Consider the following 21,897-nt stretch of genomic DNA (forward strand, 5'->3'; position numbering starts at 1 on the left):
CATCTCAGCCTCTTTAGTGACTCTATCCCCAATTCCCTGAATCCATAAGCTAAGTAAGAAAATTTTCAGGTCTGATTCTAAAGGTTCTTAGACACTCAATTTTTCCTTTCTGTGCATGCTGGGAAGAGAGTGCCTACACTCTATGGCTTTATGTGTTAAGAAAACAAACATGCACAGTGGTCACAAAAAATACTGGGCAGATAAAAGTACGGATATCACTAAACCAACAAAGGATTTGGTTGAAGACACTTTTAGTGAGATACCTGTATTTCCCACACAGAGACTACCAGCTAACACTTAAAAGATTGTGATAAATGAGTCTGAGATGTTTTCTCTTTTAGTTCTGTTTTCTTTTAGCCATGGAAAACAGTCTTCCTAATCTAGACTTTTCTGTAGTTTAGGTCTTGGCAAAATTACCAATGGTAGTATTCATCTCAGGATAGTTTTCCATTTAGTGAATATTCAGATTATCAAAATATTTCCAGATGTTCTTATGTACATTAAGGCTTATGAAATGCTTCATTGTCAGGGAGATGGATGAAAATTGAAGAAAAAGGTTACTGTTCTAAGAAACAGGTACTCACTTGGTGTTCATTGACCTTATTGGGATATAGACCCTGCTAAAATTACCTTACTGAGCGGCTGGCCTTTTTTTTTTTTTTTTTTTTTTTTAAGAGCATGCACAAGTGGGGTTAGGAGCAGAGGGAAAGAGAATCTCAAGCAGGCTCCACCCCTGGATAGACCCAACGTAGGGCTCGGTCCCACAACCCTAAGTTCATGACCTGAGCAGAAATCAAAGAGTCAGATGCTTAACCGGCTGAGCCACCCCGGCACCCCTGAGTGGCTGGCTTTTAAAAAGACTTACCTTGGGGCATGTGAAAATTATTTCTGAAAAATCTTACATAGTTATTTGGTCAGAACTAGCCTGAAGTCTTACATTTAGTTCCTCAACTTGCCATATTGTTGAAAAGACTAGTAATTGTGAAATATGAATGAAATACTTTTTTTTTTTTAAAGATTTTATTATTTGAGAGAGAATGAGATAGAGAGCATGAGACGGGGGAGGGTCAGAGGGAGAAGCAGACTCCCTGCTGAGCAGGGAGCCCGATGTGGGACTCGATCCCGAGACTCCAGGATCATGACCTGAGCTGAAGGCAGTCGCTTAACCGACTGAGCCACCCAGGCGCCCCTGAATGAAATACTTTTAAAAGGTACGGTTTTAGGGGCACCTGGGTGGCTCAGTCGGTTAAGCGGCTGCCTTCGGCTCGGGTCATGATCCCAGGGTCCTGGGATCGAGCCCCATGTCGGGCTCCCTGCTCGATGGAGAGTCTGCTTCTCCCTCTCCCTCTGCCTGCCTCTCTGCCTACTTGTGCTCTCTCTCTATCTCTCTGTCAAATAAATAAATAAAATCTTTAAAAAAAAAAAAAAGATACGGTTTTAAGCCTTTTGAAATCTGAACAACTACTCTGTAAATCTAGGGCTAGTTGTCCCGGTTAATCTGACAGAAGATGCAACTGAATGGTATAATAGTAAAAATAATAATAGATAACACCTAGCTCTTCATTACATGCCAGGCACTATATGAAGCACTTCACATATGATCAAAATGAAGCAAAAAGAAGTTAACTTGCCTAAGGTCAAACAGCTAATAAAGAATCAAACCCAGTGTCGTTTTTTGTTTTTGTTTTTGTTTTTGGAGGGGGTGAGAGAGAACCTCAAGCAGGCTCCATGCCCAGCATGGGGCTCAATCCCACTACCCCGAGATCACGACCCAAGCCGAAACCCAAGAGTCAGATGTTCAACCGACTGCACTATCCAGGTGCCCCAAGCACTCGACTTTTGATCTCAGCTCAGGTCTTGATCTCAGGGTCATGAGTTCAAGCCCTGTGCTGGGCTCCACACTGGGTGTGGAGCCTACTTAAAAAAAAAAGAATGTCATGTAGAGCTGACATACATCACTTCCACTGTGTTCTACTGATCAAAGTAAGTCACAGGGACCACCTAGATTCAAGAGGGTGGTGAGAGAGACGACTACCTCGATGAAGAGTAGCAAGGCTCACTGCAGAAGAGCATGTGCAATGGGACATACAGTTACATTCATCTTTGAAAAGTTCTAACTGCCACATTGAGGAAACTGAGTCTTAGAAACTGCTTGAAAAACAAACATAGGGGCACTTGGAGTGGCTCAGTCAGTTAAGCATCTGCCTTTGGCTGGGGTTATGATCTCAGGGTCCTGGAATTGAGCCCTGCTTTGGGCTCCCTGCTCAATGGGGGGGGGTCTACTTCCCCTCTCCCTCTGCCCCTCCCCTCCCCCTGCTCGTGCTCTCTCTCAAGTAAATAAATAAAATCTTACACACACACACACACACACACCAGGGCACCTAGCTGGCTCCGTCAATAGAACATGCAACTCTTGATCTCAGGGTCATGAGTTCAAGCCCCACACTGGGTGTAGAGATTACTTTTTTTTTTTAAGATTTTATTTATTTATTTGACAGAGAGAGACACAGCGAGAGAGGGAACACAAGCAGGGGGAGTGGGAGAGGGAGAAGCAGGCTTCCCGCGGAGGAGGGAGCCCAATGCGGGGCTCGATCCCAGGACCCTGGGATCATGACCTGAGCCGAAGGCAGATGCTTAACGACTGAGCCACCCAGGCACCCCGAGATTACTTTAAAAAACAAAACAAAGGGCGCCTGGGTGGCTCAGTTGGTTGGGCAGCTGCCTTCGGCTCAGGTCATGATCCTGGAGTCCTAGGATCGAGTCTCACATCGGGCTCCCTGCTCGGCAGGGAGCCTGCTTCTCCCTCTGACCACCCCCCCCCTGCTCTCTCTATCTCATTCTCTCTCTCAATAAATAAAATCTTAAAAAAAAAAAAAAAACACAAACATCTTAGATTGCCCATCATGTATCATGAGGTTTCACGTTATCGCAATCCTAAAATAATCACGAGTTTAGTTAGTAGGTGATTCAGTATGCTGATTGTAAACCAAATTCTTCAGACTTTATATCCAGTATTCATGCAGGGAAACATTTTCAGTTCAATAAAATATTTGTTAAGTGCCTACTTTATGATAGGCACTGTGGCAGAATGTGGGGACACAAAGATGAACAAGATCTGGTTTCTACTCTCAAAGAGTTCATATACCCCCCAGTAAGGGGGGAAAATACTACAGTGCAAAAAACAACTTTCTAAATTATTCTTTGCAAGGTGGGAGAAAACTTGAAAGTGGAGCTTGGCCATTCAAGATGAGTAGAGTTTTGCCAGGAAAACAGGAATGGAAAGGTATGTTTAGAAGAGATGTCAAAGTATATGAAAGATACCAGCTCCGGCATAATGCAGGCTAAAATAACCTGAGACAAACAGCTAGAAATGGTAGGAAAAGGGTTTGGTTTTGTTTGTAAGTTTGGACACCAAAGACACAATGAAAGGAACTGAAAACTAATGCAGAAGGTAAAACAGCTGATGCAATTACTAGAGCGATGAGGGAACATGACTGAAGGACTTGGGTTTTAATGCTGACAAGAGACAAGACCATGCAGGAAGCTGGAAATGAGACCTCCAGTTAAAGCTGGGACCCTGAGATAGCAACAGCCTTAGTGAAAGGGGGGGCACTGAAAAATTCATCCGGTTGGCAAAAGAAGGACGCAAGCAAGTTGGCTTGGGCTTGTGGGGTCAGGAGAGTCAAGAATTTCCTCAAACTCTGGGCCCACACTCCATGGGAATTTGAGAACTTAAAACACGCTTCCTGTGTGGTCTAGGACACATCATGACCCCCCACCCCCACCCCATCCCCACCCCATCCCCAGGTAAGAACTTGCATGAAAATGGTCTCAGATCAGTTGCCCATGGCACCACTCTGGAGAGACAGGTGCATGATGATACAGACGATGTGGGATTCTTACACGGCTACCTCCAACTCCCAAATAAAAAAGCTCTGAAAGACTGTCTCAGTCAAACCTGCAAGACCTATAACTACAAAATACTAGTATCCAGAATACACATAACTAAAGAAACAACAAAGACAACCCAATAACAAGACAAAGGCAGGGGAGGGAGTAAAGGATATGAATAGGCGATTTCTAGAGGAAGACTATGCTAATGGTTAATAAATCAATTAAAGGGTGCCTGCGTGGCTCAGTCGGTTAAGTGTCTGCCTTCAGCTCAGGTCATGATCCCGGGGTCCTGGGATCAAGCCCCCAATCAGGCTCCCTGCTCAGCGGGGAGTCTGCTTCTCCCTCTGCCCCTCCCCCCATGCTTGCATTCTCTCTCTGAAATAAATAAAATCTTTTTAAAAATTAATTAATTAATTAAAAAGGTGCTCTAGGGCGCCTGGGTGGCTCAGTCAGTTAAGCGTCTGCCTTCGGCTCAGGTCATGATCCCAGGGTCCTGGGATGGAGTCCCGCATGGGGCTCCCTGCTCTGGGGGGAGACTGCTTCTCCATCTCCTCCCCACTTGTGCTCTCTCTATCTCTGTCTCTCTCTCTCTCAAATAAATAAATAAAATCTAAAAAAAAAAAGTAAATAAAAAGGTGCTCTACCTTACTGGAAATAAATAATATGTAAATTAAAACTAACAGAAACCACTTCATCACTTTGAAAAACTTAACAAAAACTAGTAAAGCTAAATATTAGTAATATTAGTAATAATTACTCTTGGAAAAACTAGTAGATGGGCCCAAGAAAACATACAAGGATACTCATCGGATTGCTATTTATAAGAGGGAAAAAGTGGAGATGACTCAGTGATCTTTCTCTAGAGGAATGGAATAAATTGATTTACTCATGCAGTTGGATAAGCAATTAAAAACTAAGGTTTTTTGGGGGTTTTTTGGTCAATATGGATGTACTTGTCCATAGGACAAGTACATTCTGGTACCATTAGAACCAGTAGGATATAATATATAAATTTAAAAGAATTGTTATAGGGGCGCCTGGGTGGCTCAGTCGTTAAGCGTCTGGCTTGGGCTCAGGTCATGATCCCAGGGTCCTGGGATCGAGCCCCGCATCGGGCTCCCTGCTCCTTGGGGAGTCTGCTTTTCCTTTTCCCTCTATCCCCCTCCCACGCTCATGCTCGCTCTCTCTCAAATAAATAAAATCTTAAAAAAAAAAGGGACTGAATCGGCAGACTGATAGTACGATTACAATCTGTACCACCCTCACCTCAGCCATCTGTATGCAGTTGTTTTTTTCTTGTTCAGTAAAGGCTTCTGCAGAGCAGGCCTCACCAACAGAGTTTAGCCACAAGCCCGAAGCCTATTTAAAAAAAAAAAAGGCCGATTTGGGAATCTTCTTTCACTCAAATGACTGCTCTATGAAAGACACCCAGGAAACAATACTAAACTTTCTGACAGCAGTAGGGCTCTGCTGTCTGGTAGCAATTTATTAGAAGGACTTGGCTCACAGAGGTATTCCTTGTTATGGCTCCTAGTTGTCTGCCTGGCTCCTTTCCTACCCTGTCTGCGCCCTCCAAAGAGTTCCCAGGACAAACTAGAACCTTGCCACCAAAGCTGCCTCTGATTAACACAGGGTGGGGAGAGCCATGGTGTCCCAGGCCTTGCCCATTAGTGCTTCTCTCCTGAGTCTTTGGCTCTGAACAACAGAAGAAACCAGAGAAGATTCAATCAACATACACTACAGATCTTTATGTACATGTAAACACACTGGAAATGGTCTGGAAGAATACACCAAATTGGTAATACTGGTAATTTCTGAGCAGGAAGTGGGGAGTAGAGGAAATGACAAGGGGTACTTTCACTTATCTCTACTTTTAAATATTTTACATAGAGAATATATTCATGTATTCCTGACCTTAAGAAGCTTACAGACTAGGGGCGCCTGGGTGGCTCAGTTGGTTAAGCAACTGCCTTCGGCTCAGGTCATGATCCTGGAGTCCCGGGATCGAGTCCCGCATCGGGCTCCCTGCTCAGCAGGGAGTCTGCTTCTCCCTCTCCCGCTCCCCCCTCTTGTGCTCTGTCTCTAAAATAAATAAATAAAATCTTTAAAAAAAAAAAAAAAAGAAGCTTACAGACTAGTATGAATGACACATTTTGTTCCTTAAACAAAATACAGTGTCTACTTTTTTTTTAAGATTTTATTTATTTGAGAGAGAGAGAGAGGGAACACAAGCAGGGGGAGTGGGAGAGGGAGAAGCAGGCTTCCCGCGGAGCAGGGAGCCTGATGCAGGGCTCGATCACAGGACCCTGGGATCATGACCTGAGTGGAAAGCAGACACCTAATGACTGAACCACCCAGGCACCCCAACACTTTACATTTTTGATAAAGGCTGTACAAACTTGTATTTCCATTAGCAAGAGAATGCTGTGTTATTTAAATATTAAAAGAGCTGTGAAAGGGATGTACTGGTTGCTATGGAGCACAAAAGAAGTCTTGAATATCATGAGAGGGAATCTGACCTTGATCGAGTAGCCAATGGATCTTTATAAAGCCTGCTTTCTTTTTCTTTTTTTTTCTTTTCTTGTGAAGGCATTTAAGGGCATACATCGCCTGACACCAGCTTGGGCTGCTAAGCTCTGCAGTTTAGTATGAAATACTTTATTTCATTACTTTCAAGAAAGTTGAAAATTTGTTTTGATTTTTCTTTTTTCTTTCTTAATTTTTTTAAAAGATTTTATTTATCCATTTGACAGAGAGTGAGGGAGAGACAGAGCGCACAAGCAGGGGGAGCAGCAGAGGGAGAGAGAGAAGCAGGCTCCTTGCGGAGCAGTGGCGGGGGGCGGGGGCGACCCCAGGACCCCGGAATCATGACCTGTGCCAAAGGCAGATGCCCAACGACTGAGCCACCCAGGCGCCCCACAATCAATGTTTCTAAGTGTTCTATAGTCATGGAAAATCATTCTATATTATAAATACACATACATACACACATATACATGTCAGCTTTGTTGTTTCTATCATTCATTTCCTCTCAGTCCTTATTCTATTCTTCTAGCACTGTTCAGTTTTTTGTTTTTTGTTTTTTTAAGTAGGCTCCCTGCCCAGCATGGAGCCCAATGTGGGACTTGAACTCATGACCCTAAGATCAAGACCTGAGCTGATATCCAGTCAGACGCTTAACCAGCTGAGCCACCCAGGCGCCCCTAGTGCTGTTCCAGTTCTTAAAAAAAGTTTAATAAAGTCTCTCACTATAATTGTATTTTTATCCTGTTCTCCTTACTTTCCTAAGAATTTTTGCTTTAGTTTCTTTTTTTTTTTTTTAAGATTTTATTTATTTATTTGACAGAGACACAGCGAGAGAGGGAACACAAGCAGGGGGAGTGGGAGAGGGAGAAGCAGGCTTCCCGCCGAGCAGGGAGCCTGATGCGGGACTCGATCCTGGGACTCCAGGATCATGACCTGAGCCGAAGGCAGACGCTTAACGACTGAGCCACCCAGGCGCCCTTTTGCTTTAGTTTCTTAATTGCTTTGTTCGTTTCAAACAAATTTATGAGGGTCATCCCTTCTTCTTTTTACATTAGCAAATGATCCTTTTTCTGTTTAGTATTTGTTAACTTTTCTTAATATTATCACTCTTTATATGTCTACATTTTCCAGGAATGTCTTACCCATCTATATTCAGTCTCTCTGTAATAATAATGAGCATGCTTATTAGAAACTACATATAATCTGATTTGCTTTTTTAGCCCAATCTACTAGTCTTTGTCTTTTAATTCAGTCCATTGATAGTGAAATAACTAATGAATTTGATTGTATTCATCTTAATTTGATATGTCTATTCTTCATCAAATATAGTTCATGGGGCGCCTGGGTGGCTGTCTTAAGCGTCTGCCTTCGGCTCAGATCATGATCCCAGGGTCCTGGGATCGAGTCCTGCATCGGGCTCTTTGCTCAGCGGGAAGCCTGCTTCTCCCTCTGCCTGTTGTTCCCCCTGCTTGTGCACTCTCTCTCCCTCTGTCTCTCTGACAAATAAATAAATAAAATTTTTAAAAAATAAATGGAGGGAGGGAGAGAGAGAGAGAGGGAGGAAGGAAGGAAGGAGAAAGAAAGTTCATGCTCAGTAAAGATAAAAAAGATTAAACAATTGCTTGAGTTTAGGTTTTGACAAGCTGTATTTGAAATGACAGTAGGTGTTCCAAGTGAAAATGACTGTTAGACCATTAGAGGTAAGGGAGGACTGGAACCTGGGCCAGAAAACCAGACTGGACAGCTACATATTGGCATTATCTGCTCTATTAGGTTTTTTTAATAAAGTTTTTATTTAAATTCCAGTTAGTTAATATACAGTGTAATAGTTTCAAGTATACAATACAGTGATTCAACACTTCCATACAACACATAGTGCTCATCACAAGTGCCCTCCTTCATCCCCATCCCCTATTTCACACATCCCTCCACCCACCTCCCCTCTGGTACCCATCCGTTTGTTCTCTATAGCTAAGAGTCTGTTTCTTGGTTTGTCTCTCTTTTCCTTTGCTCGTTTGTTTCACATGAGTGAAATCATATTGTATTTGTCGTTCTCTGACTTACTTCTCTTAGCATAATACTGTCTAGTTCCATCCATGTCATTGCAAATGGCAAGATTTCATTCTTTTTTATATCTAATATTCCACTGTGTGTGTGTATATGTGTGTGTGTGTGTGTATTCCACCTGTTCTTTATCCATTCATCTGTTGATGGACAGTTAGTTATCTCCTAAATTTGGCTACTATAGATAATGCTGCTATAAACATAAGGGTGCATGTATCCCTCTGAATTCGTATTTTTGTATTCTTTGGGTAAATACCTAGTAGTATATTTTGCTTTAGTGTAAATTGCTGGATCATAGGGTAGTTCTATTAACTTTTTTGAGGAACCTCCATACTGTTTTCCACAATGGCCGCAACAGCTTGCATTCCCACCAACAGTGTAGGAGGGTTCCCCTTTCTCCGCATCCTCGCCAACACCTGCTGTTTCTTGTGTTGTTGATTTTATTTTTTTTTAAGATTTTATTTATTCATTTATTTGAGAGAGTGAGAGAGAGAGAGAGCACATGAGAGGGGGGAAGGTCAGAGGGAGAAGCAGACTCCCTGCTGAGCAGGGAGCCCGATGCGGGACTCAATCCCGGGACTCCAGGATCATGACCTGAGCCGAAGGCAGTCGCTTAACCAACTGAGCCACCCAGGCACCCTGTGTTGTTGATTTTAGCCATTCTGATAGGTGTGAGGTGATAGCTCATTGTAGTTTTGATTTGCATGTCCCTGATAAGAGATGTTGAGCATCTTTTCATATGTCTGTTGGCCATCTATGTGTCTTCTTTGGAAAAATGTGTATTCATGTCTTCTGCCCATTTTTTAAAAAGATTTATTCATTTTAAATAAAGAGAGCATGCATGTGAGCAGGGGAGGGACAAGGGGAGAGAGAGAGAGAGAATCTCAAGCAGACTCCCTGCTGAGCTTGGAACCCAATGCAGAGATTGATCCCACAACCTGGAGACCACGACCTGAGCCAAAATCAGAGATGGACACTCAACTGACTGAGCCACCCAGGCGCCCCCACCCATTTTTTAATTGGATCATTTGTTTTTGGGGTATTGAGTTTTTGTCTTGTTTTTAAGATTTTATTTGTAAGTAATCTCTACACCCAGTGTGGGACTTGAACTCACAATCCCAAGATGGAGTTGCATGTTCTACCGAATGAACCAGCCCCAGGTAATTGAATTTTATAAATTCTCTGTATATCTTGGATACCAACCCCTTATCAGGTATGACATTTGCTCTATTAGAGTTCTCCAGGGAAACAGAACCAATAGGTTAGAAAGAAAGCAGAGTTAGAAACTTATTTAAGGAATTGGCTCATATTATTGTAGCAACTGGCAAATCTGAAATGCTAGCAGGCTGGAAGTTCAGTTAAGAGTTGATAATGCAGTCCACGATCTACAGGCTGGAGGGGCACCTGGCTGGCTCAGTCGGTGGAGCATGTGACTCTTGATCTTGGGGTTGTGAGTTCAAGCCCCACTTTGGATGTAGAGATTGCTTTAAAAAAAAAAAAAAAAAGACCTACAAGCTGGAAACTCAGGGTTTCTATATTACACTTTTTTTTTTTTAAAGATTAAAAAAAATTTTTTTTAAGTAAACTCTCCACCCAACGCAGGGCTCAAACTTACAACCCTGAGATCTAGAATCATATGCTCTACTGGCTGAGCCAGCCAGGCACCCCTATGTTACAGTCTTGATGTAGAACTCCTTCTTTGGCAACTCTCAAGTCTTTGCTCTTAAGGCCTTCAACTGATTGGATGAGACCCATCCACATTATGGAGGACAATCTGCTTTACTGAAAGTCTGATTTAAATGTTGATTACATCTAAAAATTACCTTCACTGCAGCATCCAGACTGATGTTTGACCAAACAACTGAGCACCATAGCCTAGCTAAGTTGACACAAAATTAACCATCACCTTAGCACCACAGCAAAAGATGACCAAAAGTGAATTATTTCTATAATGAGCATTTGCCAGTCTCCTGTGGCTAACCTTAAATACAATTAATAATTTTTAACATACTGACGCACATAATTTTTAAAAATCAGCATAATACCCTAATAGTAACATAAAGGAGAATTTTAAAACAATTTGTAATAAAATGATTTCTGTGTGTAAATACTTGGACATAGTTATACTAGCATTTAGGTGACTGCCCTTCTGTACGTTCACCATCAATTCAGTGGCTACAAATGCAGACTGTTACAATCACATTGTGTCAGAGACTCAAATACCAAGAACAGGCTTTGCCATCGATGACATGGCTTTCTGAGATGGTATACAGAAGTTCTGAATAAAACGAATTACTGTAGTCTTCCCTCCATTTAATATAAAGTTGCATGCCTAGAGAAATCCGAGTACACTAAACCTGTACAAAAAGTACATTTGTGTTTATATGGAAAAGAGAGATTATAGGCTCGGCTAATTATAAACTGTCTTTTCACTTATTTGAACATCTATGGAGACATCTGAGAGTTGTGCAGGACTTGGGACTTGTTGTGCCAAGACTATCGCAGGCATTGCAAAAAATCTAGCATCCTTGGCCTCCACCCACCAAATGCCAGAGATGCTTCCCAATCATTGTGACACTCAAAACACTTTCACCTCAGGTGGTCATGGGTGGAGGGGGGTGATTACTACTTTGGCTAAGAACAACTGTAGTGAGGGGCGCCTGGGTGGCTCGGTCGGTTAGGCGTCTGCCTTCGGCTCGGGTCGTGATCCCGGGGTCCTGGGATCGAGCCCCGTGTCGGGCTCCCTGCTCAGTGGGAAGCCTGCTTCTCCCTCCCCCACTCCTCCTGCTTGTGTTCCCTCTCTCCCTGTGTCTCTCTCTGTCAAATAAATAAATAAAATCTTTAAAAAAAAAAAAAAAAGAACAACTGTAGTGAACAGAAAGCCATCAAAAATAGTTCCCCCCAAGTTTTTCTTTGAGCACTTGGAAAAAAAATGCAGAAAAATAAGGAATAATATATACTCCCATTATTTCCAACACCCAGAATTAACATCTCTAACATTTTGTCTTATCGCCAATCTTACTTGTAAAAGAAGTACAAAATTAGAGACCTGTGACATGGTGATGTAAGAAACACAGGGGCACCTGGCTGGCTCAGTCAGTAGAGCATGTGACTCTTGATCTCCGGCTTGAGTTCAAGCCCCATGTTGAGGGCAGAGTTTACTTAAAAAAAGAAAGCAATACATCCATACATATTTGGTCTTCTTCCCAGTTATTGGCAGTTTCTAAGACCTCTGTAATCTCCAGAGTGATGTCTGTATGTTAATGAGGTGACTTGTGGGCCCCTAGCTAGTTTCAGGATGGGAGGTGATTGCCACAGCAACAGGACCAAAGGCATAATTAGAGGACTGCAATTTTCAGCCTCACTCTCCCAACTTCCAGGCTGGGGATAAAGGTTGGAGACTGAGCTAACTACCAATGGTCAATGATTTAATCAATCATGCTTATGTAATGGGACCTCCATAAAAACCCTAAACAATGGGGTTCAGAGAGCTTCCGGGATGGTGAACACACTAAGGTGTTGATAGGGTGGTATGCCTTTTTTTTTTTTTTTTTAAGATTTTATTTATTTGAGAGAGAGAGCGCGCGCACATGAGAGAGGGGAGGGTCAGAGGGAGAAGCAGACTCTCTGCTCAGCAGGGAGCCTGATGCGGGACTCGATCCCGGGACTCCAGGATCATGACCTGAGCCGAAGGCAGTCGCTTAACCAACTGAGCCACTCAGGCGTCCCCTTTTTTTTTTTTTAAGAAGGGTGGTATGCCTTTACCCTGCCTTAATCATCTCTTCCACTTGGCTGTTTCTGAGTGGTATCCTTTATAATAAACCAGGAATAATAAAGTGTTTCCCTAGTTCAGCTCTGTGAGCCATCATAACAAATGATCAAACCTAAGGTCATCATGGGGACTGATTTGTAGTCAAGACAGGCAGAGTGTGGATAACCTGGGGATCTACTACTTGTGATTGGCATCTTAAGTGGGAGCCAGTCTTGTGAGACTAAGCCTTTAACCTGTGGGGTCTGTGCTAACTCCAGGTAGCTAAGGGCAGAACTGAATTGTGGGATACTCGGCTGCTGTCTGCAGAGGTGGGAAAATTGTTGTGTGTGGGAAAAACACATTTGGTGTCAGAAGTCTTGTGAATAGGGGCGCCTGGGTGGCTCAGTTGTTGGGCATCTGCCTTCGGCTCAGGTCATGATCCCAGGGTCCTGGGATTGAGCCCCGCATCGGGCTCCCTGCTCCACGGGAAGCCTGCTTCTCCCTCTCCCACTCCCCGTTTGTGTTCCCTCTCTCGCTATTTCTGTCAGATAAATAAATAAAATCTTTAAAAAAAGAAGTCTTGTGACTAGAAGAAACAGTTGTCATTTAAGACCCCTTCTACCTCTGCCCTACTCCATCTCACCTCACCCCCAATATAATTGCTATTGTGAGTTTGGTGTGTCCTTTCAATTTTTTATTTTTGTATTTTTACAATCATAAATATATAGGAGATATATATATATATATATAAAATCTCCATCTCCACAACATAGAGGACAGTTTCCCCCATGGGTTTGTGATACTCTATCATACTCAATTTCTCACATACATGCTGATCTGTTTGAGTTTATTATACTACGACAATGACCTATTCATCTATTCCTACACTAATGTCACTACATTTGGATTACTCTAAGTTTTGATATCTGGTAGGGCCAACCCATCTTCTTTGTTCCTCTTCAAAACTGTCTTAGCTACTTGTGCTTTTAAAGATTTTTTAAAAGGAAAAGTGGTATCTTCTACAGACACGTGGCCCAGTATGGGAGAGTGAAGAGTCCAAGAAACTTTATTGGAAAAAGAGAAAAGAGAAGAAAAGGGGGTGGGGAGGATAGGTACCTAGGATATTCTATTCAGAGAGAAAGCAAACAGGCATGGAACAAGAAACAGCATGCAAGCATACAGGCAGTTGATATTACCAGAACAAAAAGGATGAGGTAGGGACATAAAATGGGTCAGGTTTTAAGGACCTCAGATGCCATATTAAGGAGTCTGGACTTGACTCTACAGGTCAAAGATTCTTTTTTTTTTTTTAAAGATTTTATTTATTTATTTAAGAGAGAGAGAATGAGAGACAGAGAGCACGAGAGGGAGGAGGGTCAGAGGGAGAAGCAGAGTCTCTGCCGAGCAGGAAGCCCGATGCGGGACTCGATCCCGGGACTCCAGGATCATGACCTGAGCCAAAGGCAGTCGCTTAACCAACTGAGCCACCCAGGCGCCCCTGGGTCAAAGATTCTTAACCTGTTGTCTGTGGTTGAGCTTCAGAGATCAAAAGCAAGAGAGTGCCGTAATCAAGTTAGTTCCAAATAGAGGTCTCTGATAACAATGTGGCAGATAAATCTGATGAGGTCAAGATTGGAATCAAGACTTCTAAAAGGCTTCTGCAAAATTATAAGCAAGAAATGATAAGGATTGAACTAAGTAGATGTTTAAATGGTGAAAATTAAAAAGACAATTACTTGGTTGGGAGGATACAGGAAGTCTAATAAAACTCATATTATTGGGGTGCCTGGGTGGCTCAGTCGTTAAACGTCATCTGCCTTCGGCTCAGGTCATGATCCCTGGGTCCTGGGATCAAGTTCCACATCGGGCTCCCTGCTCGGTGGGAAGCCTGCTTCTCCCTCTCCCACTCCCCCTGCTTGTGTTCCTGCTCTCGCTCTCTGTCAAATAAATAAAATCATTAAAAATAAATAAATAAAATCTTAAAAAAAAACCCTCCAATTATTTCTGACTTGATGATAGCATCATTAACTAAAATAGGGGGAAAAACATACCAAGTTAGAGAGGACTATAGGATATTCAAGTAGATATGTCAAGCAACTGGGTATAGTTGAAACCCAAAAGGTCTATTTGGAAGATACAGTTGGAGGTCAGCAGTAGGCATTAACAGCTGACATCTACTGAGTGCTTATCATATGCCAGACAAAGAAATACTTAATTTGGATTATCTCATTTAATCTTTAAACTGATCTCTTAAATTAGGAACTATTATTTTTTTAATCCCCATTAGACAGACGTAAACTGAGGAGTTAAGAGTAAGTAACTGGCCTACTGCAATATGGTTAGAATGGTAGAGTTGGGATATCAACACTGAGCACTTAACTATTTTCATGTTAAAGCCATTGAGTACCTAGAATAATCTAGGAAAAACATACAGAATGAGAGCAATGGTCTAAGAACAAAACTTCGAAGCACATCAGTGTTTAAAGTGGGCAGAAATTCCCAAAGGAAATCAAAAGGAAAAGTCAAAGGCATAGGAGGAAACAAGAATAGTGGTCCCACCCTGTGGCCAAAGTAGAACTTCAGTGCAGCTTCGAAACAGCCAGGGACGGACTGAAATCATCAGTGGGTGTGACACAATGGAGTCCCTGTTACCCAGGAGTTTCAACACAATGGTGTTGGTGGAAGGATGTTATACTTTCTGAAAGTGCACAGGGGAGCTGGGAGAATGGTGATCCTCCCGGGATATAGGAAGTGAGAAAGCAGAGGCCGTGGAGTTCTTGGTTAACACGCCAAGAGAGGATGGGAGTAAAAGGCCTGGTGGTATAGGAAAGCTGGATTTTTTTAATCACCGAAGAGGGCTTTCAGGTGAAAGGTTTAGGAGTAGAAGGACAAAGGTCAGAGCAGTAGGCACAGAAAGCAGGAGAGAGGACAAATGCCCAAGAGGACTGTTATCTCGGGCGATATGAAGTCTACTTGCAAGCCTCAAGGCTCAAAGTGGAGTAAGTGGCAGGAACAGCTCTCTTCATAGCTGGGTTTTACCTGGAATGCACTGTTTTCTTTCAAATCCTCTTCACAACTTTGCAAAAAGACCTGCAGGCAGCTTTCCTGTGCAGGGGCACAGGGAGAAACCAACCCTATGCTAACGCTACACCCACTGAGCCTAAGGAGCTGGACTGCATTACTATAGGCTGCCCAACGACCCTTCCCTTTGGGAACTACGCCTCCTCCACTTTGGGCAGTTTTGATAGGGCTGTTAAACAAGGGCCTCTGCCTTCCTTAACCGAGGGGCACACATGTGGCCATGAGCGGCCCAGAGTACCCCTTTACCTGGACACAGTACTTGGTCTAGGAATGGTCACTGACCAAAGAGCTGTGGTCTTTACTGAGTCTTTTCAGGGGATTTGTAGAGATGCTGGGACAGTCTTCTGTCTGAGATCATGAGTTGACCCTTCTACTCCTAAAACTGCATACCCCCACTTCACGGGTGCTGAGAGCTCAAAAGATGGAAATCCAGTCTGTGACTAGAAACTGGTAGTCAAGGCCCCACCTCTGCCTTCCATAGCCTACTTGAGTAAACAAAAATACCAAGACACAGACATGGCAAAATATTTAATGTACACAGATGTGCCTCATCCTCCCATTCCTGTTGTGATCCCACAGCCGCCCCAAACCGGCGGTACCAGAGAAAACAGGGGCACTTTTTCTCAGCATGATTTGAAAACCATCAAGGACCTAGTTCTCGCGACTTGGAAATGATTGCAGGTGAGATCATTCCACAGCACGCCTCAGGCCTCTCTGCTCAAGGAGAAAAACCTGCAGTCCTACAGGACTCCTGAGGTCTTCTGTTCTTCGGCAGCCTGGCGCTGGGAGCTGCGCCGCTGGAAATAACGGTAGGCCCGGGCACTGCACAGGTAACCCCCGTACACAGTGAGGAGCATCATGGAGGTAGAGAAGGTCTTGTAGCCAATGTCAGCTAGCTGCTTGGCAGTTGGCATGTTGTCCCCTACAAAGAGAGAATGGATTTAGACCCAAGAATAAGGCCTCATCTGCCCAGCCCCCTTCTCTTTTTAAGGCCACTCCACATCTTCTGCATCCTGCTTAGTCTGCCTGGACTCTACTCTGAACGGCCCCTACACATATGCCAGAGGAAGGGGCGCCTGGCTGGCTCAGTCGGTTAAGCATCTGCTTTCAGCTCAGGTCATGATCCCCTGGTCCTGGGATCGAATCCCTCATTGGGCTCCCTGCTCAGCAGGGAGCCTGCTTCTCCCTCTCCCTCTGCCGTTCCCCTCCGCTTGGGCTCCCTGGCGCGCGCGCTCTGTCAAATAAATAAATAAAATCTTAAAAAAAAAAAAAAAGATTCAGAAAGATAAAGTCTGCAAAGGAGATACAGGTATGTATGTATACATGTAATGAATGACATTACAGGTAAAACCTGGCCCTCTATGTTTATAAGATAAAGCACTGGTATGAACCACCCAGAAATGTTCTTAATTGATATACAAATATAAGCACACATCAATTTCTCTGGCTAGTAGGGAATTAATGGGGGTAATTGTGGATTAAACATTAGCAGTAAATTATTCTCTCTGGGAGGGTCAAATGGGAGCCTTCTACACAATAACCAATTTGTTTTCCCATGAAAACAATCTTGTTCATGGTGGCTAAGTTCCCATGTTAGCCCTCAAGTATCTGTGTAAGCCATAATATACCTGAAATAATGCCAACAGTACATTGATATTATTTCAATTACACTTAACCTTCTATGGCATTAATTCTAAGTTCCAAACACAATACCAAGAACCTATCCCAAGGGTTAAAAAAGAAACTTACTGAGTCCCCAACAAATTGTTTGCAAAAGATAAATTACTTCTAATTTAGCAGTTCCCTGGATATTCTGAACTAGGGAATAAGATAAAGTTTAGCATGGGACTCTTTCATCCTGAACAAAATGTTCTTCAATTTAGAACTATGAATGTGTTCTTAGGCTCCTCACTGTTGAGGGAATTGATATTACAAGACTGACTGAGGGCGCCTGGGTGGCTCAGTTGTTAAGCATCTGTCTTCGGCTCAGGTCATGGTCCCAGGGTTCTGGGATCGAGCCCCACACCAGGCTCCCTGTTCCTCGGGGAGCCTGCTTCTCCCTCTCCCACTCCCCCTGCTTGTGTTCCCTCTCTCGCTCTCTGTCAAATAAATAAAATCTTAAAAAAAAAAAAAATTCTGGGCGCCTGGGTGGCTCAGTTGTTAAGCGTCTGCCTTCGGCTCAGGTCATGATCCCAGAGTCCTGGGATCGAGTCCCACGTCGGGCTCCCTGCTCAGCGGGAAGCCTGCTTGTCCCTCTCCCACTCCCCCTGCTTGTGTTCCTGCTCTCGCTATCTCTCTCTGTGTCAAATAAAAAAAAAATCTTAAAAAAAAAAAAAAAGACTGAAATTAGTGAGAATAGGTTTCTTAAAAGTCAAGAATTTGGAAGAAGCGAAGCTCAGGATTAGCTGGTTAGGGGGTCAAGAGTAGGGTGAGACACATAAGCGCTTCTCAGAGTGAGTCCTGTTGGCTAAACACTGCTGTTGAGCCATTCCTTGAGAGCGGAACCCAAGCTGAGCTGAGAGACAGCTTCCCTGAATTATAATCCCAAATGACTATAGAAAGTGACATTAAATAAGGCAAGAGGAAGAAAACCAAATGACACAGGTTGAGGTAAGAAAGAGTTGTGACTGGGTTATCTGAGGTTTGAAAGGACCCCAAGCTGTGAGACTGTGAACACACACACACACACACACACAGAGGACACTAAGGTGGTAAACAAGCTCCCAGCAAAGAGACCTGCAACCTTCAACGTCTTCCTCATTTATTCCTTCTCCACCTACCCCCCCATTACCCTGGCAAGATGCTAACCAGGTATAGGACCACTTCTTCGAGGGGCTGGAGGAAGAAGGCTGGAAGCATTCACCAGCTAACAAAGTAAAAGGATGGTACACCTTGGCTAGGAGAATGACAGAAGACCTACTAACAGATGTAATTTTGGTGTCCAGAACTTCACTTCCGTCTCTTGTCTAATCCCAACGAGAGATTTCTATTTTCACATTAACCAAAACTCTCCACAGGCCCTGAGCTAAGGCAGGGCAGTGGAAAAGGAGAGGACAGATGCAGCAGTTATTTTGGAAGTAGAACAAGATTTATTAACAGAATGGATTAGGGCAAAGCTGAAAATATCTCCAAAGCAGCAAATCAGGAAACTCTGTGGATTGGGATACTGTTACTAGGAATAAGAAATGAAAAGAAACAGGGGTGTATCACTGTGTGCATGGGGGTTTTAGCGGCAATGAGTGGCAGTCAAGATCATGAACTGGGTTTGGGACATGTTAAAACTAAGATGTTCAGCCCAACATTCATGCGATGATGTCTTTCAGGCAGATGGATATGCAAATCTGGACAGATCTTGGGAGAGAGGCTAGGCTACAGATACAAAGAGAGGTAACAAGTGACACCAAAGCAGAGGATAAGACCGGAGACAGAAGCCAAGGGAATGCTAATCTGAAGGAGGAAAATAGTGAAAGAAAGCAGATGGGAAATTTCAGAAACATCTGGGGGGCTTTTTTATTCAAATCCATCTCCCCTCCTGGTTGAAAATCACTCCTGTATCAAGTCACTGCCACTGATAGAGATGTGCTGTATCCTTCCCACCTGTTGAGCCAAAATGAAAACTGGGAACCATTACTGCAAGTTAAGTGCCATGAACACTGCTCAGATCGGATCGCTGGATGGGAAAAGGTGACTAGATCACAGGTAAACAAACATTCCTAGGGTAGAAGTCAATTTAGTGCACTGAACTGGAACAGGCATTAAGTAAACGCACATTCTTTTTTTTTTTTTCCTTTAAGGTAGGCTCCACACCCAAGGTGGGGCTCAAACTCACCACACAAGATCAAGAGTCCCATGCTCTACTGACTGAGCCTGCAAGGCGCCCCAACAAAGCACAGATTCTTAGCTCCAGCAGGCCCACAAACCCCAAGTTTCATGTGCCTAGGCATTTTTCCGAGACAGAGAGAAACAGATTATTAGAAGGATAACCCCTTCACCTCATAGCTAAGAATTCTTGTGATTTTCTGGTTAAGGGGATAGAAGTGATAAGGCAGCGCTTGAGAAGGCAACAAGATCAAGGAAATTCTAGTATGTCTTGCTTATTGGTAAGGAAGATCTGAATGTGCTTTAGAGAAGAAGAAGCTGGTGGCTAAACAGAAGATAAAAGAGGTGGGCAGGATGGAACAAGATCTGGGATGGCCCAGGAAAAGGTGAAATTAGAAGCCCACGTAGAAGGATTTACCTTGGAAATGAAACTTTTGAGGTTAGCAAAACACTGTCATGTGAGAGACATCAATTTTCTTTAAAAAAAAAAAAAAAAGTCGGGGCGCCTGGGTGGCTCAGTCGTTAAGCATCTGCCTTCGGCAAGGGTCATGACCCCAGGGTCCTGGGATCGAGCCCCACATTGGGCTCCCTGCTCGGCGGGAAGCCTGCTTCTCTCTCTCCCACTCCCCCTGCTTGTGTTCCCTCTCTCGCTGTGTCTCTGTCAAATAAAGAAAGAAAATCTTTAAAAAAAAAAAAAAAAAGTCAATGCTGGGTCTGTTATGGGGTGATGGGGTTAAACTGAAGGTTCCCCAAAACGGGAAAAAACCACAATACCAATATGGAAAATTCCATAGGAGTGCAATCTGCAAAGTTCGGGCTCTTCTCTTTTTCTGCCCCCTAAATGTGGGAGTACCTCAAGGTTCGGGGTTCTCCTCTGGAAATCTTTTTTTTTTTTTTTTTAAGATTTTATTTATTCATTTGAGACAGAAAGAGAGAGAACAAGCAGGGGGAGAAGCAGAATCCCCGCTGCGCAGGGAGCCCTACGGGGGTGGGGGGGCAATCCCAAGACCTGGAGATCATGGCTTGAGCTCAAGGCAGACGCTCAACCGACTGAGCCACCCAGGCGCCCCTGGAAATCATTTCCTCAAACGTGTTCCACCTCCGCTTAGATTTACTCATTTATCTGTTTACCTTTTACTCCCGCCATGAAAGCCCCAGAGAAGAAAAAGTCTCTGTCTCAAAGCAGCTTATGGCTGATGGGGAAAAGTCACAGATCCCTAATTCGGTTACATAACGTAGAAGACGGGCAGTGACCAGAAGATAAAGTGAGAGCTCAGAGGAAAGGTGGGGGCTCAAGAAGTTAGCAGTAAGCACGGGGGGGGGGGGGTGGAGGGGGGAGGTGTGGCTTTGTCCTTTAGAAGGACGGACAGGATTTATACCAGTCGGGAAAAGGGAGGGGAGAGCATTCCCGGAGCTGAAAGCGGCAAAGGAGTGGAGCTGTTGAATCCATCAGCACGAAGGGTGCCCGGGAGAGCCGCACACCAAGGCGCAGCTGACTGTAAGGCAAGGAAGGGTCAGAGCTACTGAAGTCAGGGCTTGGAGGGCCAAGACGCCGGGTTGGAGTCAAGGTTTGACAGGCACCTACGGCTGTCAGGGGTCTGCTGGGCTGGAAGCGGTGCGGCTGGCGGCTCACGCTCCGCGGCCCAGGATACGCGGGGATCTCAAGGGCACTGAAAGCCGGGCGTGGGAGGAAGGGTAAACAAAGGCCGGCCCGAGACGGGGCGCCTCGGCGGACGCGCGGCCCCCGCGGGGCCCTGGCAAAGGCGTACCTGGGTGCTGCCGCTTCCCGGCGTCCCGCCGCGGCGTCGGCCAGCAGCGTCTGGCCGCCGCACTCTGCGCAATTTCCTAGCGCAGCCGGACGCGGCAGCCGGACCACGTACGCGAGGGTAGCGGCCTTTCCTGGGGCGCTACGGGAGCGGAAACCACTCTTTCTGCCTGCCACCCGTCCCGCTTACCCTCTAGGACTCGGCTCCCGACGCGAGAGAGGTCAGCACGCGCCCGAGCCACCATAACGCCGCCCACTGCGGAGGGAGCCTGCGCACGGCGCCTGCGCACGGCGCAGCGCGGCGGCTCGGCGCCTTTGCGCTTCCGGGCCAGTCCCCCTTACTGCGCATCCTCAGACCGCTCTTCCTCGCGGAGAGGACTGTTGAATTCTGGGGGTTGTGGCCATTCTCCATTGACAGAGGGTCTTTGGTGACTCCCGCTCTAGAACCGGAACTTTTAGGATACACAGTCACCAGAGAAAAGACGGTCTTTCTCGCCGACTCGGAGTCAGCCAATCCCCAGCCTGGGCGCCGCGACGCCTCCGGGAGCTGGGTAGATTGTGTCGGGGGCAGCCCTCTGGAGGCGGGCCGCGCGCCCCCTAGAGCCTGGAGCTGCCCTCTTGCACGTGGCCCGCTTCGGCCGAACTCAGGGAGGGACCCGACCGGCACCGCGAGGCCAGGACCGCCAAGAAGGCTGCAGGTTTGGTCACGGCCACAGAGTGGGTACGAGGGACGAATCTCTAACGTTTCTGGCCCGTGTTGTGAACTCCGCGCTTGCAAGAAGCGCGGTTAAGAACCAAAGACGCGCCGGGATTAGGATACCACTTGCGGGGAGAGGGACGGCGTGGGCACCCCTGCCAGGGGCCGGGGTGGCTGGGATTATCGAGGAGGGATTTCCTTCTTTTGTTCATTTTTCCCTGTGGCATGACTGGAAACATATATGCAGTGATACACCACAGCGTACGAACTGCCGCATGCACTGAAGCGCCCTTCCCCAAC

General features: G+C 45.0%; 1 protein-coding gene across 2 annotated transcripts; it reads right to left on the reverse strand.

Moving 5' to 3' along the window:
• Nucleotides 1–15,829: 15,829 nt before the first annotated feature.
• LOC118008863 (cytochrome c oxidase assembly protein COX14) lies at nucleotides 15,830–21,727 on the reverse strand. Of its 2 annotated transcripts, none has more exons than XR_004678757.1 (2): nucleotides 20,905–21,727; nucleotides 15,830–16,238 (listed from the first exon to the last, which is right to left on the reverse strand). XR_004678757.1 is itself a non-coding variant. In XM_035002702.1 (2 exons), exons 1-2 carry the CDS (start codon nucleotides 21,143–21,145, stop codon nucleotides 16,057–16,059), a joined length of 237 nt encoding a protein of 78 aa, XP_034858593.1. In that variant the 5' UTR covers nucleotides 21,146–21,710; the 3' UTR covers nucleotides 15,830–16,056. The 2 variants fall into 2 exon arrangements, 1 of the variants encoding a protein (XP_034858593.1); XM_035002702.1 differs by having other exon boundaries at nucleotides 21,091–21,710.
• Between the last annotated feature and the right edge of the window lie 170 nt (nucleotides 21,728–21,897).

The sequence above is a fragment of the Mirounga leonina genome, unplaced genomic scaffold, assembly GCF_011800145.1.
Source record: "Mirounga leonina isolate KUSES-001 unplaced genomic scaffold, KU_Mleo_1.0 Mir_126, whole genome shotgun sequence".
Taxonomy (NCBI): Eukaryota; Metazoa; Chordata; class Mammalia; order Carnivora; family Phocidae; genus Mirounga; species Mirounga leonina.

Bases quoted from the DNA above. Each gene is read 5' to 3' on its own strand.
- LOC118008863 (XM_035002702.1), bottom strand. From the start codon at position 21,145: ATGGTGGCTCGGGCGCGTGCTGACCTCTCTCGCGTCGGGAGCCGAGTC. The intron at 16,239-21,090 runs GTAAGCGGGACG...CTCTCTTTGTAG, and splicing joins CGGGAGCCGAGTCCTAGAGG to GGGACAACATGCCAACTGCC.